At 43.5% G+C, this 23,676-nt stretch overlaps 2 protein-coding genes and 1 long non-coding RNA gene across 3 annotated transcripts in view; 2 read left to right on the top strand and 1 right to left on the bottom strand.

Moving 5' to 3' along the window:
- The window catches only part of LOC142065020 (ovostatin-like), a 26,754-nt gene extending 15,243 nt beyond the window's left edge, over nucleotides 1-11,511 (top strand). The window contains exons 20-35 of the mRNA XM_075110738.1: nucleotides 728-851; nucleotides 1,195-1,313; nucleotides 1,765-1,816; nucleotides 2,606-2,689; nucleotides 3,603-3,779; nucleotides 4,264-4,345; nucleotides 4,821-4,977; nucleotides 5,384-5,458; nucleotides 6,828-6,993; nucleotides 7,252-7,472; nucleotides 8,070-8,285; nucleotides 8,692-8,816; nucleotides 9,170-9,260; nucleotides 9,821-9,889; nucleotides 10,826-10,931; nucleotides 11,267-11,511. Of these exons, the coding sequence (XP_074966839.1) occupies nucleotides 728-851; nucleotides 1,195-1,313; nucleotides 1,765-1,816; nucleotides 2,606-2,689; nucleotides 3,603-3,779; nucleotides 4,264-4,345; nucleotides 4,821-4,977; nucleotides 5,384-5,458; nucleotides 6,828-6,993; nucleotides 7,252-7,472; nucleotides 8,070-8,285; nucleotides 8,692-8,816; nucleotides 9,170-9,260; nucleotides 9,821-9,889; nucleotides 10,826-10,931; nucleotides 11,267-11,328 (1,926 nt within the window). The 3' untranslated portion in view covers nucleotides 11,329-11,511. The remainder of the gene's footprint in view (nucleotides 1-727; nucleotides 852-1,194; nucleotides 1,314-1,764; nucleotides 1,817-2,605; nucleotides 2,690-3,602; nucleotides 3,780-4,263; nucleotides 4,346-4,820; nucleotides 4,978-5,383; nucleotides 5,459-6,827; nucleotides 6,994-7,251; nucleotides 7,473-8,069; nucleotides 8,286-8,691; nucleotides 8,817-9,169; nucleotides 9,261-9,820; nucleotides 9,890-10,825; nucleotides 10,932-11,266) is intronic.
- On the bottom strand, nucleotides 9,177-23,676 carry LOC142065027 (uncharacterized). Its single transcript, XR_012663264.1, has 4 exons — nucleotides 23,443-23,676; nucleotides 19,412-19,606; nucleotides 15,379-15,497; nucleotides 9,177-9,265 (listed from the first exon to the last, which is right to left on the bottom strand). It is a non-coding gene; the product is annotated as an uncharacterized LOC142065027 (long non-coding RNA).
- The window catches only part of LOC142065011 (alpha-2-macroglobulin-like), a 40,416-nt gene continuing 39,563 nt past the window's right edge, over nucleotides 22,824-23,676 (top strand). Inside the window, exon 1 of the mRNA XM_075110724.1 lies at nucleotides 22,824-23,083. Within this exon, the coding sequence (XP_074966825.1) occupies nucleotides 22,824-23,083 (260 nt within the window). The remainder of the gene's footprint in view (nucleotides 23,084-23,676) is intronic.

The raw sequence follows: 23,676 nt of genomic DNA, 5'->3' as shown, positions 1-23,676 counted from the left end.
TGACTCTAGACTACAGGTCCACTGCAGCTCTGCATGGAGGGAGCTTACATACGGTTTAAGGGACACCTGAAGAAATTAAACCAGGGATCTTCTGTTTGGGTTCCTGTTTCTTATGCTGTATCTAGAAACCCGGAAAAAAGAGGCAGGTGTAGGGTCTATATTTCTTCTGCTTCATTTGAATGCTGAAAATCAGCTCTCCAGTCTCACAAGGAGATACCACCAAAGGAGCAAAAATCAAGACAATCTAGGAATGTTTTTTTCCAAACTCCGTTAACAGTTTGACTAACAAAATAAAAAGGCCTAGGGTTTTAAACATCCTAGAAGAAAAGATCTCCATTAATGAGGCTTTTAACTCTCAACCTTGTTTTTCAAGTATTCCTACAACAACAGAAGAACAAGCACTAATATGTGGTTTCCTTTGCAAGTTAGTTCAAAGCCATTATCACCAGGTCAACTGAACATAACTCAATATCCTGATCAGGAATCAGCTGTAGGCATAGGGTATTTAATGTCTCAATGGAGAGTGTCATGAGAAGGAGAAGGTAATACTGTTAAGGTTACATCTGCTGAATGATTCACTTATCCCCATTATCCCAGGCCTTAAATCTGCCCTACGCTGTTAAGACTGGACATAAACAGAGACTATCTCACCACCCTCTAACAATAAAGCACCATTTGCCTATGGTACAAAATCTTCATCCCATCACACTCCTCTTTCTGTTCTCAGATTAATGTTTCACTCTCAGATTCCCGTGATTATCAGGCCAAACTCATCTCCTCAGAGGACGATGGATGTGTATGTGCCAGACAAAGAAAAACCTATGTCTGGAATATTTTCCCTAAAGAAATTGGTAAGTGCCTTTGAATCTACCTAATTCTCTGTTCTGAGATTGATGCTAATCAATTTATACCTCACCTAAAAACCTAATCTTCCAACCTGGAGAAATACTATTCTACCACTGGCCTTTCCAGCTGTCTGGGTCAAAGAGCTCCTCCACAACTACAGTTTTCTTATCATTCCTATTTACAGAGATCAGTTCTCTTCCCCTATGTCTCAGCTAGAGTGACTGACCATCCATTACGCTGCACTACTTAAGATCTGTAGATATTAATTATCAGATGAAATTTCTTACTTTAGCCATCATTCTGCATGATAGAGGTCCCTTTTTTTCTACTTTTCTGTTACTGTTTAAGGTAATGTAGTATTCAGCACTACTGCAGAGACCAAGGATGACAGAGCTTGTGGAGACAAAGCACCTAGGAACATCAGTATTGACTACAGGGACACCCTGATCACAACACTGTTGGTTGAGGTACTGCTGACAGCTCTTGCTATTTGCCCTATACTCCCTTCCATGAGGAAAGAAAAATGTGGCAAAAGTACCAAAAGCAAGTAAAAGTTTTTCAGGTTCCCTAATGAGCTCCTGTTTCAGCTCCACCTTCATCTGGTTGGGACAGGGTCTGGCCCTTCAATCTAAGACCAAGTCCACTCATACCTGATGTCCTCTTCCATGAGGATCAGTGGGTGTAGGTAAAGGCACATCTGCCTCATGCAGAGTAGAAACTGGAAATGACAGACTCCACCTGATGGGAACTCAGTTTAGTAGCAGCCACATCAAGTATGAAACTCTAAACTGTCTCTTCAATCCAGCTGTCTTATGCTGTAGGAGGATGGGGCAGGGGGTGGCTCTTTTGTCACTGCATTTCTTCTGCATGCTTTGTTCTCATCCACTGCATGTGTCTCTTCTTCCCACCGCCATGCAGCCTGAAGGCATCAGAAGGGAAAAGACCCTAAATTCCCTAATCTGTACAAAAGGTAAGGGTCTTATATACTGCTGTCCTGAAAGGGACTGAAAGGAAGGTTGGAGTTTGCATTCTTTCCTGCAGTGCTTGTTGATACTGTCCCACCCCTTTTCCCCAGAGGTGCCCAAATGGCAGCTAGTGTGAGCGCTTACAGTTCAATTCCCTGCTACGAACTTCTTGTGTGATCTGGTGCACGTCGTTTAGGTAGTGTCTCTGCTGCAGGCAAAAGCATTCAGATGCTAAAGGGAGGCTGCTATGGAGCTATCAAAGGAAGATTACCTTTTTGTGCAAAATCTATTCTGCATTTCTTGCACTCATGTCTGACTGCTGTCCTCTATTCCAAGGATAATTGTAGCATGCAGCTTTCCACTTCTAGTGGGAATGGGAGAGGGAATGTAACTTTCCCTTCCACACCATCTCCGTGCTGACTGCAAACAGTTTCCAAAGTTTCCTGAAAACTCTGTCTAAAAGAGGCACAAAAGCAGCCCTGATCCTCACCAACCAGCTCTTCCCAGTGTCTCACTGAAGAGTTCACAGCCACTGCAGCCTGGGAGCATGAGCCTTAACCTGTTCAACTAATTTCTGTTCAGCAATGACAGTTGCTGCACCATTTGATCTGTTTTTCACAATTTTAGTTTTGCTGTGCCCACTTCTCACTTCATGTTCTTGTAGAAAGCTGAGTTTCTCTCTGTTGTTGTCTCTTGTGTGCAGTTTTGCACTGTGCAATTTCTACCAGAAGCATTTCACTGCTATAACCAGTGTTCCTATACAAATGACCACCACTCAATATTTTTCTCCACAGATGATGTGGTTATTCAAGACGTTCCTCTAGATCTACCTACAAATGTGGTGGAAGGATCAACCAGAGCTTCCTTTTCTGCTGTTGGTAAATTTAAAATTAAAAAAAAAAAAAAACATAGAAAGAAAGAAAATGTAAAAATATAAAATGAAAGCTTTGTCAGGATTCAAGATGTGAGTTTCCAGTCTTTGTGTGGGAAACTTTTAAGCAAAGAGACTGGTTCTTATCTTGTCCAACAATGCTTTTTGCTGCATCAGAGAAAATAAGTTTCTAAATATTTGTTACATCCTTCTTCACGTTTTTGTTTATATTTATTGCATTTGAATGTTTTGCTCTGAAGTAGCACAGTTCTGAGATATGACGTCTGCCAGACTCATGCCTGTAAGACTTTTTTCCACTCACCCACCTGCAAGTCAGAGGTGCTAGTGGAATCTTTCCAGTCTTTTCCTGGAAAAGACCTGAAGCTGATTACCTGACTAGCCATAACATGTTCGCTTCATAATGTTGGCAATTTCATCTCATTCCAGAAATCCCTTGCTAGGTCTGCTCTATCTTTCCTGAAACAGCAATTTAGAAATGGTCTATGATACATCTGCACAACCAGTGTCCCTTTTCAGCATTAGTTGTCAATTCTGCAATACATGGTTCACTGCAGCATCTCTGGGCTGTTCCCCTTCCCTCCTCTGGAAACAGAAGGTTTTCTTTCATTTCTTATAAGAAGTATCTGCCTTATGTGTTACTAAACCAGGTAGTGTTTCTGGTGTGGGCAGTTTAAACTAAGTAAGGAGAGGCAGGAAAGGGATTTCTTTGTTGACTGCAAAGCAGAACAGAACAGGTCACTCAGCACTGAGAGCTTCATACTTGCTGGAAATCTCTGTGGTACCAGACAGGCTTGCAACCCCAGCTAAGCTTTCCCTGACTCTGCCTACATAGTGGAAATTACTGTTTATTTCGGTGGCCATGAGTTGTGCTAATCCCACAACCATGACCTCTTTCCTAGGCGACTTCATGGGGACTGCCATGCAGAACCTGCACCAACTTCTCCAGATGCCATTTGGCTGTGGGGAGCAGAACATGGTCCTGTTTGCACCCAATATCTACGTCCTGGAGTATCTGAACAAGACAGGGCAGCTGAGTGAGGAGGTCAAATCCAAGGCCATCGGATACTTAGTGAGTGGTGAGTTTTGTGCTTCTCTTACAGTGTATGCTGAAATTCCCATTGAATCCAAGTGAACAGAAGCAGCAGCATGGCTATCCTAGCAGTATGGCACTGCTGCTATAGCGCAGCTCAGTGACCCACGGGACTGCCCTGATCCAGACATTTGCTCTCTTTGCTTTATCTTTTTCTTTCCTTATCATTTTTGTTGAGACTTGACTGCCATGTTTGCTTTGAGGTTCTTTCCTTCAGTCCCTTTCTCCTCTTCCACCCAGGCACAGCATGTATCCTGATCCTGTTAGGTTAGTTGGAGCACAGAGCTGATACAGCTCTGCCTATTCTGTGACTCAGTGTATCTGCAAGACAAGATGCTCCTTGCTTCCATCTAAGCTCCCTCAGGGCTCCCCCACATCCTCTCCCACTGTAGTTTCAGATAAATGTGATAGCAAACAGGATAGGGTTTGCTTTTTAAATTAGGTAAAACTACTCCTTCACGTTTTTCCAGGCTATCAGAAGCAGCTGTCATACAAACATCCTGATGGGTCCTATAGCATCTTTGGCACCAGAGATAAAGAAGGCAACACCTGGTAAGTGACTAGGAGTGGAAATGGCTCAGAGATTAATTTGCATTGAATTCACATGGTGCAGGTAAAAGGCATGTTTACTAGCCAAATCAGATGTACAGAGCTGGCTAGTACTGGGACCCTGTAGGTACTAAGAAAAATGGTTCTCCACCCCCTGCCAGGTGGAGTGCGCAGAGAGGTGATCTCTAAAGACCCAGGTAATTTTTTCATTTGCACTCCTGCTGTCTCCTATGAAACCCAAAGTACTGTAGTGCTCTGTAGCCAGGATCAGCCCCAGAGTCTGCTGGACACCCTTCCTGTGTCCCATCTAGCTACTACTATCCCTTTAACTGCCCTCTCCTGGAGGAGCACGAAGACAAAGCAAGCAACAACGTGTTGGCTGAAACTCTTCGTCCTTAGGCCTAGTGTGAATAGAAGGGCTGAATTTTTCTGTAGCTACTTCCAATGCTCATCTTACAGCTTCATCTTTCCCCTGCAGGCTCACTGCCTTTGTGTACAAATCATTTGCACAAGCTAGTCACTTCATCTATATTGATGACAATGTCCAGGCTCAAACCCTGATGTGGCTAGCAAGCAAACAGAAGCCAGATGGCTGCTTCCGAAGTGTTGGGACACTCTTCAATAACGCCTTGAAGGTGGTAGAGAATTCCTTCTTGGTCAAATTTTCACTCCTATTATTATGAACTTGCTATCCCATTACTGTCAAAAACTATACTTTACTCCAACTGCCTGTCCTCTGTCAAGGGCTAACTCTCCACACCTTACAATGACTATTTTCAGCTCAGTCAGCTTCCCCACACTATTTCTGAGCACCTGAGATAGGGTTACAGGGCTGTAAGCTTGAGGGATTGACCTTTTTTGAGGTGATAGCTACGGGCTTCTCTTGATTTAAGAGCTATCCCAGCTATGTGTATGCTCTCCTTCCTTGTGGACTGCCTCCAGAGCTGGCCACACTCTTCCAGCTGGGATACGACAATTCATATTTAAAGGCTTCTCACTCATGCCATTCACTGAAAATTCCTCTCTCCATGTCCTTTTCAGGGAGGAGTAGATGACGAGCTGTCACTTTCTGCCTACATCACCATTGCCATGCTAGAAGCTGGGCACTCTGGCTCGGTAAGGAGACTTTCCACAGTTGGTTTTCAGATGGAATTGGTCCCCAGTTGTTGACTTGGCTCCAGTGTCTGCTACAAATTTTCTATGTAGTAAGGAGAGAGAAAGAGAGGGAGAGAGAGCTCCCAGGGAACATGACCCTGCTCTGTATCTGCACTAGTTGCAGTGACAGAGAAGTTCCCCATAGAATCATAGAATCATAGAATAGTTTGGTTGGAAAGGACCTTTAGAGGTTGCCTAGTCCAACCCCCCTGCAGTGAGCAGGGACATCTTCAGTCAGATCTGGTTGCTTAGAGCCCCCTTCAACAGGTCTTGGATGTTTCCAGGTATGGGGCACCTACCACCTCTCTGGGAAACCTCTGCCAGTGTTCTACTACCCTTATTGTAAAAAATTTCTTCCTTATATCTAGTCTAAATCTACCTTCTTTTAGTTTAAAACCATTACCCCTTGTCCTATCACAACAGACCCTGCTAGAAGTTTGTCCCATCTTTCTTATAGGTCCCCTTTAAGTACTGAAAGGCTGCAATAAGGTCTTCCTGGAGACTTATGTATACCTCTTAAACCACCAGTGTTCAAGTATAAATTGTACACACCTCAGTAGGATTACATCTTTTATTTGAGAGACCCAAGACACTTAGTGACACCTTTTAGTTTCCTGTAAAAAAACTTGACAGGTAGTAACCTGCATGTATGGCTTAGCCTCAAACATGGCTCAGTCAAGAAAGTAAGTTATTGCAGGTAAATCCATAAGTCTACAAATGGAACTAAGAGCTATAAGGTCCATCAGAATGAAAAGACAATCTGTCCTTTTTAAAAAGTGGCTAGTACAAAGGAGACTACAGATGTTAGACCTCAATATGAGTTTCTCTGCCTCTAATTTGTCATATACTTTCTGAGGACTTTCCTGATTGGTGCATTAGTGAGGACACAGAGTCAAACTGTGAACATTTTTTACTTGGTGTAAACCTAGTACAACTCCACAAAATTAAATTAAAATTGCACCAGAGCCACTGAGGATAAAGACTCCTAGGTTGGATTTGTTCAAGACAACAGACTCTTGACTATAGAAGTGCAGAGGGAATTATTATCATGGAGGTAAGCAGAAGGAATTAGCTGTGAAAGAGCCAGAACAATCTTCTGTTTATACACTGACTTCTACAAGAGCACACTGAAAAGCTGATTGATTTGTCTGATGATTCCTCTGAAATCCCAGCTTAAGAATTCTGTGTTCTCTGTCCTGAAATCACTATCATTGCTGTGATAGTGACAGGATGAAGAACAGGTTTAAAGAAAATATATGTTTGGCTAGGTGAACACTACTGTTCTGAAGTAGACCCATATGTTTTGTTGTTTGTTTTTTTTTTTTTACAGTATCCTGTAGTCCAAAATGCCTTTTTTTGTTTGGAGACTGCATCTGAGAAGAATATCAGAGACATTTACACTCGGGCACTCATGGCCTATGCTTTCTGCTTAGCTGGCAAGGCAGAAAAATGTGAATCATTCCTTAGAGAGTTACAGAAATCAGCAAAGGAAGTTGGTGAGTTTCAGCCATTTTGGGAATTTGGGAAGTGGGAAGAGGGAAACAGATCTTACTGATGGTACATGGTCAGATCTTGACTATGTTGAGAATATAGGCACAAATAATCTGTGGCGTTTACAGCACATCCGCTGCTCTGTGGAGAGCACTTGTGAGAAAGAGGCCAGCCAGCAGAGAGTATATCTCTGAGGCAGCACAGAGCAGTGACACCTGTAATCTATTCTCGTTGCTCCTCACCCTCTCTTTGTATCTGAACAGATGGCTCACAGCACTGGGAGCAGGAGGAGAAGTCTCCATCAGAAAAATCTCCTTCCTTCCTTGACCATGCCCCATCAGCTGAAGTTGAGATCACCAGTTACGTGCTGTTGGCATTGCTCTACAAACCCAACCAGAATCAAGAGGATCTCACAAAGGCCTCAGGGATTGTGCAGTGGATCATCAGGCAGCAGAATCCCTATGGAGGTTTCTCTTCCACCCAGGTGCCAAAACTTCCTTCCACTCCACAGTCAGTCCTAGGAATAGGGACACCGGTTCAGGGTGCTAGTGGGCCTTTGAGTACCTAGTCTTCTTTTTCTCTTGCATTTGCTGTCTCAAACACACAGAGACCAAGCCTTTCTCTTAGAGACACCAAAATACTCTTTTTTGCCTCTTCTTCTTAACTACGGAAAGGTTAAAGCCATACAAGAGTAATTTGACTAGCAACAACTATAGATATTTGTGTCGGGGCTGAGCCTAGGAAACACTAAGTCCCAAGTGTTATGTGACCAAGATGTGCTCTGTAGTTCACTGGAAAACACATGCTTCACCATTATGAAAGACTCTAGGAGTGTGATCTAGTGGTCAGATTTGATGTTCTGAGACCTTCATATGAGTAGAGAGATTTCATCCACCCTAAAACATACATGCCAGAATGAAATGGCTCCTTATATACAGGAACCCTGGAATTATACACAACTTCAGGGTTTCTTTAACCAGGAGGATGTGACTGTGCTTCGTATTGGAACAGTGACTTTGACCTCCTCTGCACCGGTCACACTGTGTGGCTAATTGTCATTTATTATTTTCTTGTCCTTCAGGACACAGTCATTGCTCTTCAAGCCCTCGCTGCTTATGGTGAGGCCAACTACAATTCTGTTACACAAAATGTAGTCAAGATCACTTCCAAAAAGACTTTTCAGAAGGTATTTGTTGTCAGCAATGAGAACAGGCTCCTGTTGCAACAGACTCCCCTTCCTGAGGTACCTGGGAAATACAGCCTAACAGTGAATGGCAGTGGATGCGTACTTATGCAAGTAAGCATCTGCTCTCCTCTTCATTGTGTCTCACATACTGCATACAATACAGTCATGTTTTTGACTACTTCTCTTTATTTTTCCTAATTATTCGATTTCCCTGAACTATTTAAACCCTCTTCTCACCATCCCACTCTCTGACTCCAGTGGAGTCACAGCATGGAAAAAAAGAGTCCTTTCTGATCAGCAGCTGGCTTCTCTCTGGGAGGTGACTCTGGGTACAAGCACCTTCACTTTTAAAGAGCAGAAGTTTGATGTGTCTGTCATTGATGTAAGCAAGGATCTTCCACATAAAACCAAGAGCAACATTGCCAGGAAAATTCACTAAGTCTGACACTTTTTTTTTTTTGGAATGCAAAGAAAAACCCTTGGCATGCTTGAACAAAAGGATTTTTTCCCCCTCCAGACAGCACTGAGGTACAACATTCATCTTCCAGAGGGGGCCTTTGGATTTTCACTTTCAGTACAGATATCGAATGCTTCCTGCCCACTGGATCGACCAGCAAAATTTGATATTGTCCTCATAAGCAGGTAATGTGCCACCAACAAACCAGCCGCACGGATGTCAGAACATGTAGAGAGAGTGTAATGTGTATTCAGTTCTGCTTATAAAGTAAGGAATCATGAGCTAGTCAATGTGTTGATTATATTGGCCTGTAAGACACAACATCCCAAAAGACCTTGTGATACAGCCAGTAACTGACAGTGTTAGCACATACTTGGCCCCTTCGTACTAGGGCCTCCCCAGTGTCTCCCATCTGAGCCAGCCAGCCAGGACACAGGATTCACAGCAGCCTCCCCATACTGTATGAGGCCAGGAGCAGACAGCTGAGGTTTTCTTCCCCAGGCACGGTCCAGACTGACGGGAGCCTCTATTGTTTCAGTTACACAGGGAAGCGCAGCAGCTCCAACATGGTCATTATTGATGTGAAGATGCTCTCCGGCTTTGCTCCTGTTATGTCTTCCCTGGATAAGGTAAACTACGGAAGAAAGATTAAATGAGTCACCCCAGGGACAGAGAATACTGGCCATGATGAAAACAGAGGCCTGGTTAAGAATCATCCACCCACAAACCCTGCAAGGTGTTTGCATGGCTGTACCATTTCCATTACTGGGTGGGGGGAATGCCCTACAGGGAGCTATGAGCACACAGACCTTCCCACATTAAAAACTAGGAAGGGTTCCAACTAGAGCCTGACCAGCTGGCAGCTGTAACTGGGAGGTGGCACAGCGCAGGCAGGGAAAAGGTGGGAAATCTGCCAGGCCAGTTCTGAAACCTATACAACACCAGAGGCAGTCAGTATTCCCCAAATGAACTGCAGTGCCTCTAATGCACTTGGGAAGTGCTCATACCTTCACTAAGTCCCCTCCATCTATTCAGCAACATTTGGGCTCTAAAATTCAGCTGCTGGTCCTTGATACCTGGCTAGGAACAGAATGAATCTCACAGCCATGCAGTGGTAGGGTCTGAGGTAACACTTGCTTTTTAATGGTTTATGAGTATATCAGTTTATCTCCATTTCCTTGTTTTAAAGCTCATTGATGGCCATACAGTGATGCAAGTAGAAAACAAGAAAAGCCATGTTCTCCTTTATCTAGAAAACGTAAGTTCTGATCACTGTCTATTTGATTTGCAAAAAGACAGTAAACCAGCATGTAACAGGTGCACCTACAGAGTGAATACAATCTATAAATTATATTTATCATGTTCCCTTCCCCATCAGTCTCCCCCTGTAATCACTAAACTGCTTACTCATCAAACTGCATGTAACATACCGATCTTCCAAAGAGCCTCAGACTGATGCCTGTCCTACCAGCAACTAGAAATAAGTTAGTCAAAAAACCCCACCTAGGAATTAATAAAAATTCTATCTCCTTTCAGTCAATAGCAGATAAACACTAGAAAAGTGGTTTCTTTCTGTGTATGTCCCCTTGGTAGGCTTCTTGTAAACCTCAGTCCTTCCAACAGGGCAGGGAACACTGCTCTGGTCTCCTCTGGAAAGATAACCATTCCTTCTCTTGCGTTAGTTAATTCCCAAATCTAACCTGTAATCTAATCCCCAGATGAGAATTTATGTAATAAAAATACATTTGCTTGGGGCCTTGCAGAACTAACAACAGAAGCCAATAACCCAGTGACGTACATTGATTCCTCATTTCTTGGTGGCACATAGTGTTCATGTCTGAAATGGTGGGGGTTGGAATGTCAGACTTTATTGTCCTGACCATCAGGAGATCTTGGAGAATTAAGATTAGCCCTTTGGGACATTTTTCCCCTCTCTGGCAATAGGATGCATAATAAGTACAAAATCAAGTAATACAAGCAGGGTAGAAAATCTACAGCTCTTCAGTTTCACTTTGGACTCTCCAAACATATTTCTGATCCCAGTTTGGCAGGCGGAATAATGGCTGTCCCACATCTGTATGTATGGCATCAGTGGGATTTGGAATATACAATCAATCAGCTTCTTCCCCACTGTACTCCAGAGGGTGTTATACAAATAAAAAGATTTATGTGATCCCTGACCCTCCATTCCCAGGTCTCACAGAAGAAAAAGAAAAAAATCACTTTCTCAGTTGAGCAAGACTTTGTAGTGACCCATCTCAAGCCAGCTGCTGTGCAGATATACGATTACTATGAAACAGGTAGGTCCTTGATTTTAACCGTATGAAGTTTGGGGGAGTGACAGGGACAGCAGAAACACTGCGTGCATTAAGGGACACCAAGAACCAGCCCTCTTGAACTCTATCAGGATCTGGATCTAGTGCCAGGGGAGAAACTCATTTCACTTTAGTGAACTTGGTCTTATGCCCAAGGTGACAAGTGGCCATGACTGGAAAGTTACAAAAATCCATGCACCAGAACAAAGATGATTTCAAGGATCTCCAGCTTAAGCATGCATAGGGTATATCCACCTCCAGGGAACGGCACAGGAAGTGGTGTCCAGGCTAATGGCAACATTTCTTTCCTTCTTTTCCAGAGGAGTATGCTGTCACCCAGTATATGTCACCTTGCAAAGAGGCTGTTGCAGAAATGGAGTAATGATTAGAAAAGGTAAGTGAAAGCCAGAAAAAACCCAAGCAGGTGAGAGGGTGAAGTATAAAGCAGCATGAGCAGAGGGATTGGCAGGGTGAGTAGAGCAATAACTATTCTTGCAGAAATAGAGCCTTCAGTCTCCACCAGGCTTCTCAGGGAGCAGCCAAAGACAGTGGCCAAGTCCTGACCCATGACACATGCTTAGTGGACTCTTAAGTGGAGACCACTTTGCTGTTCGTGGGAAGAGCTCAGCCTCTAGGATGAAAGTCAAAGTGCAGAATAAAGGAGAGGCTGAGAAATACCTTCAGAGTTTCCTCAAAAACATCAACACTTGGCCAGGAATAATCGACCTATGGCTGTCCTTGAAAGCCTTCCCTCTAGCCTGCGCTTCATGGGCACAGGCAGAATGCTCCACGTGGACATACAGAAACCCATTCCTGGCCAGCTAACATGTTATCTGAGGAGAACATTTGAGATGACAAAAATCATTGAGGTGGTGCATTGACCGGTCAGAGGTACGATGTTGTCTTGTTGTAGGGATGTCTAGGTTTATGTCCCACTCAGCACAGCAGTTACGCTGGCTCTTACCTGCTGAGCAGTTCCCAAAGGATATGGGCACAGTTTGTTGCCAGCTCTTGGTCCAGCTCCTGTCTGTTTTGCATAGAAGGTCTGACTACCCAGTAACCTGAAACAGTATTATATACCCTACAGCTGTTGGTTTGTACTTATTGAGGCTATTTTCTTTTGCATTTTCCCCTGCAGGACCATCATAAATGTTGAACAAGTGGTCAATCACCCTGTTTTCTTCTGCAATTAAGTCCTGGACAAGGTCGTTTCACCTTACTAATCACAGTGGGAGTCTGTGATGTTGTTTGAGCCAGTGTATGATTCTGTTTCCTTTCACAGCACATCTCTCCAGATCTGTGTAATAATCATGTATACCTTTCGATCAATAAAACTCCCTTTTACATTGGGGATTGGTTTTTTTCAGTGTCACAGAACAGACCTTTTAATGACAGGCTCCATGTTATGGTTGCTGGCTGGGGGAGGATAAAGAAACAAATGTATCTGTCCTGTCTGCAGCCCTCAGCCTCCTCTCCCAGCTACAGCTGATAACTGTTGGCACCTACTGTAATACACAGCATATTCAGTCACTCCCAGCCTCCCACCTCTGGAGTGTAGGATCCATGTCTGCTGAACAGCACCTCACCTTTCCCCAGCCCTGCCAGGGTGCTGCCTCTGCACCTGTGGCATAAAAGTAGGGGTTTATGTATGGACATGATGCAGTGACTCTGCATCATTCTCGGTAGATGAGGGTGAAGAAAGGGGCAGGTTTCAGTCCAGGCCTGGTGCCTGCCCAGTCCTGCAACCTGGACCTGCCAGGCCTTCCAGTCCACCTCAAAAAAGATGGCGAGCCTGGATCATGTTGAACTGTCCCAGCTACGGGCAACAAGCCTCCCCATTTTCCTGCACCTCTTGTTATCCTCCACTTCATTTTGCTTGGAGTCATGGTGGTTTCTGCAAACACAAACACTCTGGGCTGCAGTGTGCCAGAGTCAGTGGATGGGTGGGAAGAGCGTGATCCAGGCACTACCAGAGCCCTGGCAGAGGGGACAAAGGCACAGGGAGGCACGGCTGGAGGAGGGTGAGCAAAGCAGCATTGTGAGGGCTTGGGGAAGACATACGGATGTGGCTTCTCTTACCAGAAGCAACAACCACCCAGCAGCCCTCGCCCATTCCTGCCAGGCTACCATGGCCATGGCCAGGTGAGTCAGCAGAGTGGGGCTGGAACTGGGGCTGCCACAGCTCACAGCAGGTGGGATCCAGCCCCACGATAGCTTATTTCCAGTGTGTCTCAGGGCAGGGGTTGCTGGGCTGTACTGGGGGCTGACTATCCCCCACACAGGAACGGGGAGAGAAGATGGATATGTCATGTAGGACTGGGGTGGGGAAGGACCTGCTGTACAAGGGCATGAACAAGAATTTAAGCAAAGATGTGAACTGTTCAAGTGCTGATTACTATTATGTGCTTCAAAAGAATCCATTTTATCAGGCAATTTGCTAAAGTTGTGTGTGAACTAGCATTTTCTTTCAGTGAAAATTACTCATCATGTCAACACAGAATATCCCTCTTCCCAAATCAGTTTGGTTTTGGTTTTGGGTTTTGGTTTTTTTTGCAAAAGATACTAAATAACTTGAGTCAGTGGAATTTGTGCTTCTGAGTTACTCAGGCCTGGATTCTCAACAAACCACATGTCTGAGTGTCCGCAGGCAGCTGGGTATCCAAATACTGACAGGACCCATCAGCCATAGGTGAGTTTTAGAATTGCACAAGGCTGGCCATCAAGAATATGCATGATATTGATGTTATAAAAAGCCATTTCACTAAGTTTCACAGATGAGGAATTTGTGGGGCATGAAATTGCTTTGGGCAGAGTGCAGATCTCCATGCTAAATTCCAAAATTAAAACTTCACTGGCAGTAGGAGTAAAGCAAGAAAGGCTGTGAAGTTTGCTTTCCTAACACACCCCGAACTGTAGCAGCTTACTCATTTTACATGAGCATCACGCTGGACTAAAGGAAGATAAATCAACAGTTATAGCAACAACATTGAGAAGGAGAGCAGCCTGAGTGGATGGGATACAGGATGCGCATCTTTCTGGGGGATTTGAGGCCAGTTAAGCCAAGGATTCAGCATCCCACATGGAACTCTCAAAAATCCCCCTCAGGTCTGGCCAAACGTTATCCTGTTCAACCAAACACCGTTTTCTGGGAAGAAACAAGGTCCTGAGGGAAAAAAAAGCTACATTTTTATCATTCCTTTGGAGCCTTCTTTTCCTCTTAGGCTAAACCTGAACCATTAAAACATCAAGAGCATATTTTGCCCTGTGGACTGTTTCTCTGCATGCCAAAAATGTAATGTTTATTACCTGATTTTATCCTGTGACTCAAACAGCTAATTGCTGGTTGCAGTCAGATCTAACAAATATCCCATGCTTATACTCTTCCTCCAGATTTTTACATGTAGACCATGTTCTCCCTGACCTCCACTCCCACAGGGTACAGGAATATTCCCTAAAATGCATTGCAATGCCTCCCAGTTTTCTGGAACCTCAGTGTCTTGTTTCAGCTCTATGTTTTGTGGCACACACCTGAAACTGAAGCAAGTTTATTAATTTTTGACTAAGCAAGAACAGGGACACCCACTAGACTGAATGTCATTTCTTCTGTAATATGATAATCCTGAGGCATCATTCAGTCCTAGAGACTCAGGGAGAGTTCTAGGTCTCAGAAGGTCAGCACTACTTTAACTTTGGCAAGACATACAGGGTAAGCAAATTCTGTTTCCCCAAGGGTGAGAAAATCAGGCTCACTGGCCCAAGAGATGCTCTGAGCTACCATACTTCTGCCTCCTCAAAGGCACGGGTGCTGTTTTACTGTGCTTGGTATTCCACATTTCCGTTTGAAAAAGCTACCAGGGAACAGAGACAGATATAAGTATTCACTGAAACTGTTGTGCAGATGCTTGGACTGAGTCAGCAACACTAAGAGAAATGAGAAATTCAGAACTGCACTATGGTGGTCTACGCATGCCTTCATGCCTGCTCTGCAGCTTCTGGATCTCCTATGATTCTGTGCATGGCTCCGTTAGAAGTGCACTAAAAGCTATTCTGAAATGTAGGGTCTTATGAGTGAAAAAGGTATATAATCACATGAGAATGTCTTTCACTAAAATGCTCTGTCAAGCCTACTTTTGTGTTAAAGCCTTCTTTGTAAAGTTTACTTGTGTCATGGGAATTGCTTTGTTGCTCATGTGGAGTTCACACTGAAGGATCTGCAAAAGGCTGATATCATGGCCTAGTTAAGAAGAAGATGACCTATAAAGACCACCCTTGTTCTGGAAACTGAACATAAGCTTTTTTTCTGTAGATGATAAGCTTCATCCACCATGTGGGCAGCAGGTTGCAAAATCTAGAGAAAAAACAAATGGATCTCCCCGGAAAGACAAGCTCTAGTGTAGCAGCATTCTCTAGCTTAGGCCCCTCAGTTGCTTACCCAGCACTCTCGTTAGACAAAGGAGGCCTCAGTCCAGGGAATTTGGTTGCTCCATCTTTTGGCTCAGATCCTCTGTGATCCCTGAAGTATCACGGGTAATAGTGTCAACCTGAAAAACACTGGCACAGCAAGACGTCAGCTGTATGTCTTCTTTTATTTTCCAGATCTTGTTACCTACTTGTTGATGTTCAAGTCCTCTCCTTACCACCCTCCACCTCTCAAATATGAAGTGTGAGTGATGACCAATCAATTCACTGATCAGAGAACACGAGAAATATGCCATTCTTCAATCAAGAAGTGATGATGTGTCAAAATACTCTGAGGAAACAACTCAGCCTTGCTCTCTGATCATTTTTTGTTGAGCTCACTTGCCACCTACCTGGCGGGCAATTAGGGAGGTAGGGCCATATCTGCAGTCAAATGACCCTCCTCATGAGACAGGTCGCATAGAAACATGGTCACATCTCTGGCAACCACTGGCTGTGAAATGCATAGCATCAGGAAAGGGCTCCCTGAGGAACAACAGTCATGTATATTTTAATTTTTTATTCAGAGTTACAATGAAAATTTTCTAAAAAGCTTTTCAAATGGAGAAGCAACATTGTGTCAGCTAGCCCTGTAGCTCAACAGCAAGACAGCTTCTTTCTGCTCAACCTCCTAAAGGGTCACCTTTTGAGGTCAAGAAAATCCTAAAAGTAAGGCATTACATTGAATACAGGACCTACAAGCTTCCTTCAAGGAAAGTTCTCACTCTTCCCCTTTCTGATCCTCTTGCAAGCTCAACACACTGATCTCCTGATGCCTTTTGATCCTGCCCTGGAGTCCTCTGCTCCCCCTTCCTACCACACCAGTGTTCCTGCTGAGCAAACCAGGACCTCCCTTAAGAACTGAATTTCAGCAGGGCTCCAGGACGCCATGTTGTCACACGGTGTATATAATGCTGACAGCTGGGAGATTTAAAAATCTTATTTGAGAATGAAAGGAGGGGAAATATGAACAAGGCAGACAGAGGTGGAGGGAATAAAAATCACCATACTGTGTATTGACAGGGCTCTGCGTGCATACTACTGAAGTGCTAACCTTGCACATTTTTTTCAGCCTTTGGCTCAGTACCCGCAGGGAGGTGAAGGCTGGGTTATTACAATTGCATAACCATGCCACATGTTTTCTACTTCACTTTACTGGAAGTGACTAGCTTTAGGCCCCACTGGTTCCCCTTGCTGTCCCTCCTGTCGAGGCAAGGTGTGTCCACACTTAGTGCCCTGAGGTCTGTGCTGTGGTACAACTCATCTGGGAAGTCATGTATACTGAGTGTGAGGTGTACAGCTGGCTCTCTCCTCACAGCCCCTGGCTGCTTAGGCAAGGTCTTGTCCTCTTCCCTTCCAACCACTTGTGTGCAGTGCAGGGTATCCCAAAACAGGAGGGAAGTGCAGTGGTGTAATGCAACCAGAGCAGGCTCTGTAGCAGGACACGGTGTTCAAAAGGATCCTGATAAATGGCATGCTTTCCAGCTGCATTGCAGTATCATGGCTTATACTCCTTTTCCTGACCTGAAGGGCCAAACATGACCAGCTCTGCCGTGCCTAACAAGGTGCAACTGAACAAGGCAGAGGTGCAGGGAAAAGGGTTAAACATGAGAATACCTGATTTTCTTGCTTTGTACTCCATTAGGACTTCTTGTCTTGCTTTCCTGCAGTATCCTCCATCCCAAAAATCTGGACAAACTCTTCTCAGTTGAATCTCAACTCCTTCTGCACTGGGGAAAGACCCATGTCTTGAGGACCAAATGACATCTGGCTTAGCTGTGGCACAGAGAGGGGCCTGGGCTTGCCTGGTGTTACCCAGCAAGGCAATAACTGAGCTAAGCATAAAGCCCTCCCTCCTGCTTCAGCTCAGCCAGCAGGCTCTGGGCCCACGGTGCCCATGGTGCCAGGCCAGCTCCCCCTGTAGCACAGTTGGAGGAGCGAACCTCCTTGCACAGCCACCACAGCAAGCAGGTTTTACACCACGCAAGTACAGCCATTCAGAGAAGGGCAGTGATTTGGGGTTTCACTTTTTTCTAGCTATACAAACATCAAATCTAAATGGGGAAAATCTTTGAAATATCTATGCTGTGTATAAACGATCTTTTTCTCTACCGGCACTCTTGCTCATGGTGTTGTGCCATGAAGTTTGAACAGTCTCTGGGGATGGCTATCCCACAGCACCTGTGGACACCTGTTCTGTTGTTGCATCACCCTCAGGGGAAGTATTTTTTTCTTCTGTCTGTTCAGTGTTTCTCTGTATACAGCTTGGCCCATTGCCTCTGCTCCTGCCACTGTGCACCTCTGGGAAGAGTCTGGCTGCAACTCCATTCCACCTGCCTTGAACGTCAACCTCAGGGCCAGTGAAAGGACCTTCATGAGATGCCTGTACCTCATTTGAGGAGAGCGGGAGCCCAGGCAATAACATCACAGCTAAAGCTGAAGATAAACACAAAGTCTATACACATTTTGTATGTCTTTTTACATGGTAAAGTTTTATCTGAAGAGTCATATGACTCAAAAAGAGAATAGTTAATTGTCTCAAGTGCTGTTTTCAGACACATTTGTAAATGCTTTGGCTTTTTCTCTCCTTTTCCTTGGCAATGATCTGAGTAATACAAATGTATAAATGAAAATAGCTTTTCATTCTTTACTACATCACAGATTATCTTCCTTTCTCTGTAACAGCCAAAAAACATCTGTGAATATGCAAACAGCTAGTTTCTTGTTTATATATTTTAAAATTATTAGATATCATTACTAATCACCTTTAATGGATTTAATAGTGGGATTTCAACAACTGATTCTCCTTTGTCTGTACTGTGCAGTGTAAGTATCAGACAGACACACTGCAGATTCCTTACGCCAGAGGGGTAACAACCTTGGTTGCAGCCTTTTTTACAACATACAGTATAGGTTTCTTCTAAGGCAAGACAAAGTTTATACAAAGAGGCGTTGTTTGTTATAGCTGGGAAAGGTGGATAAACCTTACTTTGTATAGGCCTTACCTTACAAATGGGCTAGCCTTACATATAACAACATAGTCACAGGACTATTTAGAAAACTCAGCTACTAGTGTAGTTTGCAATTTAATCTACAAGTGCATTAAAATGAAAGTAATTAATTGATGCCTTTTCCATGCCTGAATTTACTCATTTGTTCCTATGACACCACAAAAATACGAGTTATATTTGGCAGCCTAGCTGTCCGCGCCCAGGAAAAGTAGTTAATTTGCCACCAGGCCCTTCTTTCAGGTTAAGATATTCAACAGGCACGAAGTCAATAATCTTTATTCACTCTGGTATTTCCAGTTTAATTTGAAGTTTATCTAATGAAGCCTTTTCATGGTGTTTCATTTCATAGCATGTTGCAATTTGTATGTTAATACTGTATGAAGTCTTCTGATAGAGGACCTTTTTGTCACTATGACCTGTGAAATATTTCATCCCACACACAATAAGCAACTCTTTTTTATCTCTCTGAGTATTGCTGTTACTCCTATTAATTTTTACAAGTACTTTTTCTTTTAATGCTTTTTTGTCATTTGAAATGAATTGCTTTGGGTTTCTTTGCTTTAGATACATAGGCTGGGGAAACTAATATAATTATTTGGATTTCCTTTAAAATTCCTTTTTCTTCTTTCTCCTGAAAGCTTTTTTTCAGCCTTTAGCTGAACAGCTAACACAATTTTGTGAACCGGAACTGTTAATATAAGTCTCAGGTTTTACAGTGAATGTTTTTTCACCTGTCCCCATGCAAAGGTGACGTAGCTAGTGAAGAGAGCAATTCCTTTGCTAGAGCTGCTGCTTTCCACCAGGGGTTCTTAAGTGAAAGTGCATGATACCAGTGTTTCCAAGAACTCTTTCCTCAGCTTTTTAACACATGCCTCTTCCTGAAAGCCAAAGATTGAAGTTCACTTCATTGTTTTGGTTTTGATTTGAAGGCTGAGCATTGTGCTACAGTCCTTTAGGAGGCAAAAGAGGAACATAGTAAAGAAGCAGGTGTCTTACCTGGGATTATTTACCTTTGATGACAGTGGTTCCAAAATTGCTTAAGACTTCTGGGGCAGACAAGGATTCCTGCACATTATAGTGTTGTGATAGTACTAAGGGTATTTACACCCACCCACAGACACCTTTTCTTCCTGCAATTGCAGTGTCTGGTAACCCATTCTGCTATTGGGCAATTGGTAGTCGTCTACAAAGCTGAACAAGAGAAATTGAAAAGAAGTCAGAGGAAACTACCAGAATTTGGTTAAGGCAATTAAAATGGCACAGTTCAATATCTCAGTTTATTTACATGGGTAGATGAGTTTTCTACAGTGGTCATAAACTTGGAAGTGTAGGACACCACATTTTTCTGTCATTTTTGCTACACAATGCAATGAAAACTGTTTGGCTTATAGGAAACTTTGCAGAATTAGGTACAATGACTGGAATTTATCGATATTTATGATGGTCTGTATTAACTTATTAATTGCATCTTCAGTGTCAGTCAGTCCAACTTAAAATAATGTATTTTAAAGTGCTGGTGGAAAAGAACCTGTGAAGGAAATATTGTGGAGAATTAAATGCTCCAGAAAATAATAAAATAGTCATAATGATATATTCAGGCAAAGTAGAAGTGCTCCCATGGCATCTGTTTCTTACTGACCTGGTCTCTTGCTCCATTTTGAATTGATAATACCTTGAAATGAAATCCAATGCATCAGCACATGTAACTTAGCAGTATATCACTGTAACCTCTCTGAGGATTATCTAGAATTAAGCTAATGTGAAATAAAATAAAATTTTAGAATAATGTTCGAGTTTTAATTTAACATTGGAACTCAGTAAGTTTCAAAAACCTTCTATGGAACGGCTAAAAGATGTACTACCTTTGAAAGTGAGAATAAACATAAGTAATCATTCATTTTCAAGCAGGATGAACTAAAATTGATTGCTATCATTTAGTATGGAAATCCACTCTGCTTGGAGTGCATTATTATAAGAAATTAGATTTAGGCATTTTCACTATATTGACCGTTTACTGTGATGTGGCCTACTTCAAATTCTTTGTGATCAACAGCTAGGTACAATGACTCACTTAGGTTTTGTACCAGCTAAATATGGGGACTAGTCTCTGAAGATATTATACACATGTAGATTGTCTCTTGATCTGCCAGGTGTGCAGAGACCTCAAACATGTATTAAGTATTATCATAAGAGGAAATATATTTCCTGCGGTTAAAATCATGACTTCCAGTTCACTGAAGCCATCTCTGTGTATGGCAAACATGTTGCATGCCTTTTTCAGCAGTGATATCTTTTATTACACCAGCTAGCCTTGTTGGAAGAAGTAGCCAGTCTTTTAGACACACAACCTGTCCTTCAGGTCTGAAAAAGCACCCAAAATCTTTCAAGCTAAGTACAAGTTCAAGCCACTTGTTCTGAGCTTTGTAAGAGAGGAACCAGCTGAAGCACCAACTGCCTGAGCTAAAGGGCATTTAGTGCTTGTGGAGCAAAGTGAGCGTTAGGGTGTCAGAGAGTTGGTAAGTGGTTCCTGCAGGACCGGGAAGCAGGTATTTTATACCTTATGGATGGTAAATTGGTTAGTAGAAGGAAGAAGATGATAGTGAATAGGATCTCCATTGAATCACTGGTTTTCATGGCCCTGTAGATCTAGGAATTTTAGTTTTACATGCTCATCCTTAAAGCATACTTTGCATGTGTCCATTCAGATTTCTTTTTGGTTTCAGTTTACAGCAGCCTGAATGACAACAGGCAACTTGGGATGAGTCATGTTTTCCAGCAAATGCCCAGGATGTTCTTGCTTTGAAAACTGCTATTTTGCATGAATTATTTACTGAAGAAGTTAAAGATGGGAGTGAGAGGACAGATGATAGCGGACATTTCTGGAGAAAGATCTGGATGGTTTTTATTACTTGGTAGTTACACAACCACTTTTTTATCAGTATTTCCATCTCTAACTGATAATCTGCTAAATGTTTTGGTTTGTGTATGTGTTCATTCCTTCTCTATATGACATTTATGTAACACTTCCATATAACATATGACACTGGCTGCCTCCTGACTGTTTTCCTAACTTTTGTGGTTTGTAAAAGGTGTTAAATTTTACTCCAGGTGAGACCGTGCCTGATTTTAGAACACCATTCTTAAACTTCCTTTCGTCCCCAGGCATTTCTCCTTTGCAATGTTCTTCCCTGCAGATTTCTGGCTACATCATCAGAGCCAAGACACACTGTATACACATTAAGACACATTCAAATGCTAAGACACATTCAGTCTTAACATTCGCTCTTTTTCAAAGCTTAATCTTCAGGCAAAAAGTGAATAGGGCTGGCTGCCTGTGCTGTAGTGATCTAATAAGCTCCCTTGCACAGAACAAAGAACTTCTGCTGTTAATGTGGCTTCACATAAACACATTCAAGGTGGTTTGTGCTGAAGCTTTTTCTCTGCTGGATCATTCATACACAACAGAAATCTTCACAGGGACTGTGAACCCCTATAAAAAGTGTTACTGTCTTTTCTCTGCACAGGCACTTGAGGTCATGCTGACAGCCCTACAGCTGCAATTTTGTAGTGTTTCATGGACTGGTGCAAACGCCCCACTTAGGCTTCCCAAGGAGTAACAGTTTGGACTTGATATTTCTATTCAATGACCTGCTGGAATTTAGCAAACCTTTTTTCTTACTAGATTCAATTTCTGGGTAAGCTGCTACAACCAGAGGTTTGCAGAAGACCAAGTCAGGTGTGCAGCAGTATTTCTGAGTGACTTTTGTTACAAACGTGACTAACAGCAACACAGATCTGAATCTGGCAAAGGGAAGGAGAAGCCACCTCCAGGTGGTGTTCCAACACCTGCAACATCTGCACTCCAGGCGACACGAAATGATGGAAGATGATCACCGTTCCAGGGAGGCAAAGATGTCTCCCAACTGCATTGTGTAATATTTGTACATATTGACAGTGGAAATAGAATTTATTTCCATATCTAGACCAGTACCCCACCTCATTTTGGGTTATATTCCTGACAGATTCTCTAACCCGTAGTAGCTCTGTTAGCAACTGTGTCAGCAAATTACTGCAGTATTCTGTTAATATAATATGGGCAATGTTTCGGTCTGTGGGTTTCCCTTTGTTCTTAAAATATCTATAAACCTGGCTTTTTGCTTCAAAGGATCACAGTACCCCACATCAGAGTGCTGTGATTGGGTGCTGCCCATAGGGAATATTACCCTGTGTTGAACATAGTTCATTTCCCCAACACAGTGCATTTTTGATGGGTTAAAGAAAGCAGGGTATGAATCATTCAAAGATTTCTAATATAAGCATTTAAATATCCTTCCCCAACTTGGAAAGTCTCTGGCCAAATACTGTCCCTCTGTTACAGCTCCTCCTCACTGCCTCTCCCCATTTCCGGATGGCCCCTGGCCCCCAGCCCTTATCTCCTCCAGCCCCTGGGCTGTTTACAGAGAGCAGTTATAAAGAGCCTGACCCAGCAGAGAGTGGAGAGGAATTACAAGGTGCAGGAAAACAGCAGCACCAGGCCAGACTGGGTGTCTGCTTCACTCACCACGATCTGCTCTGCACCATGGGGAAGGACAGGCTGCCCAGCAAACCAAACATCTTCCTCCTTCTCCTCTTCTTCCTTCTTGGAAATACCTCTCCCACCACAGAACCGTAAGCTATACATGTGGAGGGGGGAGGGAGGTCTTAGTGCTCCTTTTTTCCTCCAGTTTTCTTCCTTTCCATCGAACAGCTGTGCCAGTTTCTTCCACTTCTGCCCTGTATCCCCCTTCTAGCCAATCCTAGCTTCCTGCACAGCTCTATCAGTGCTCCCCACTTGCACACTGTAACCCCCCCAGTTGTCCAGCCCTGGGACCCCTCCATAGGTCTGCCAGTAACCACACTGCTGCCCTGGAGCTGCCTGCTAATCCAGCCCTGGATCCCCACAACATCTTTGTCTAAGTATATTCTTGCCTAGAAGCCTTCAGGTGCCTGGGTTTTTGTGGGCACGATGCCAGAATCCATGCACTTACCTTTCCTGTTGTATTCTTGTTTCAATCACTGAGTTATTTCTCCCCATTCTGTTGCTTTCAAACCGGTTTGCTCCCCTTTTTTTCTTTCAAGCCAGTTTGCTTCCCTTGGCAGCACCAGACGTACTTGTTTCCAAAGAGGATCTGTGACCTAGATTCTCTTCCTCCGGCATGGAGCTTGGCGCTGACACTCGCCTGGGGCGTCCACTCGAGGGCTCTGCAGACCAGCAGCATCGC

Source organism: Phalacrocorax aristotelis, chromosome 1, assembly GCF_949628215.1.
Source record: "Phalacrocorax aristotelis chromosome 1, bGulAri2.1, whole genome shotgun sequence".
Taxonomy (NCBI): Eukaryota; Metazoa; Chordata; class Aves; order Suliformes; family Phalacrocoracidae; genus Phalacrocorax; species Phalacrocorax aristotelis.
Note: the sequence above shows the minus strand (reverse complement) of the source record. Positions and strands in the feature narration are given on the sequence as shown.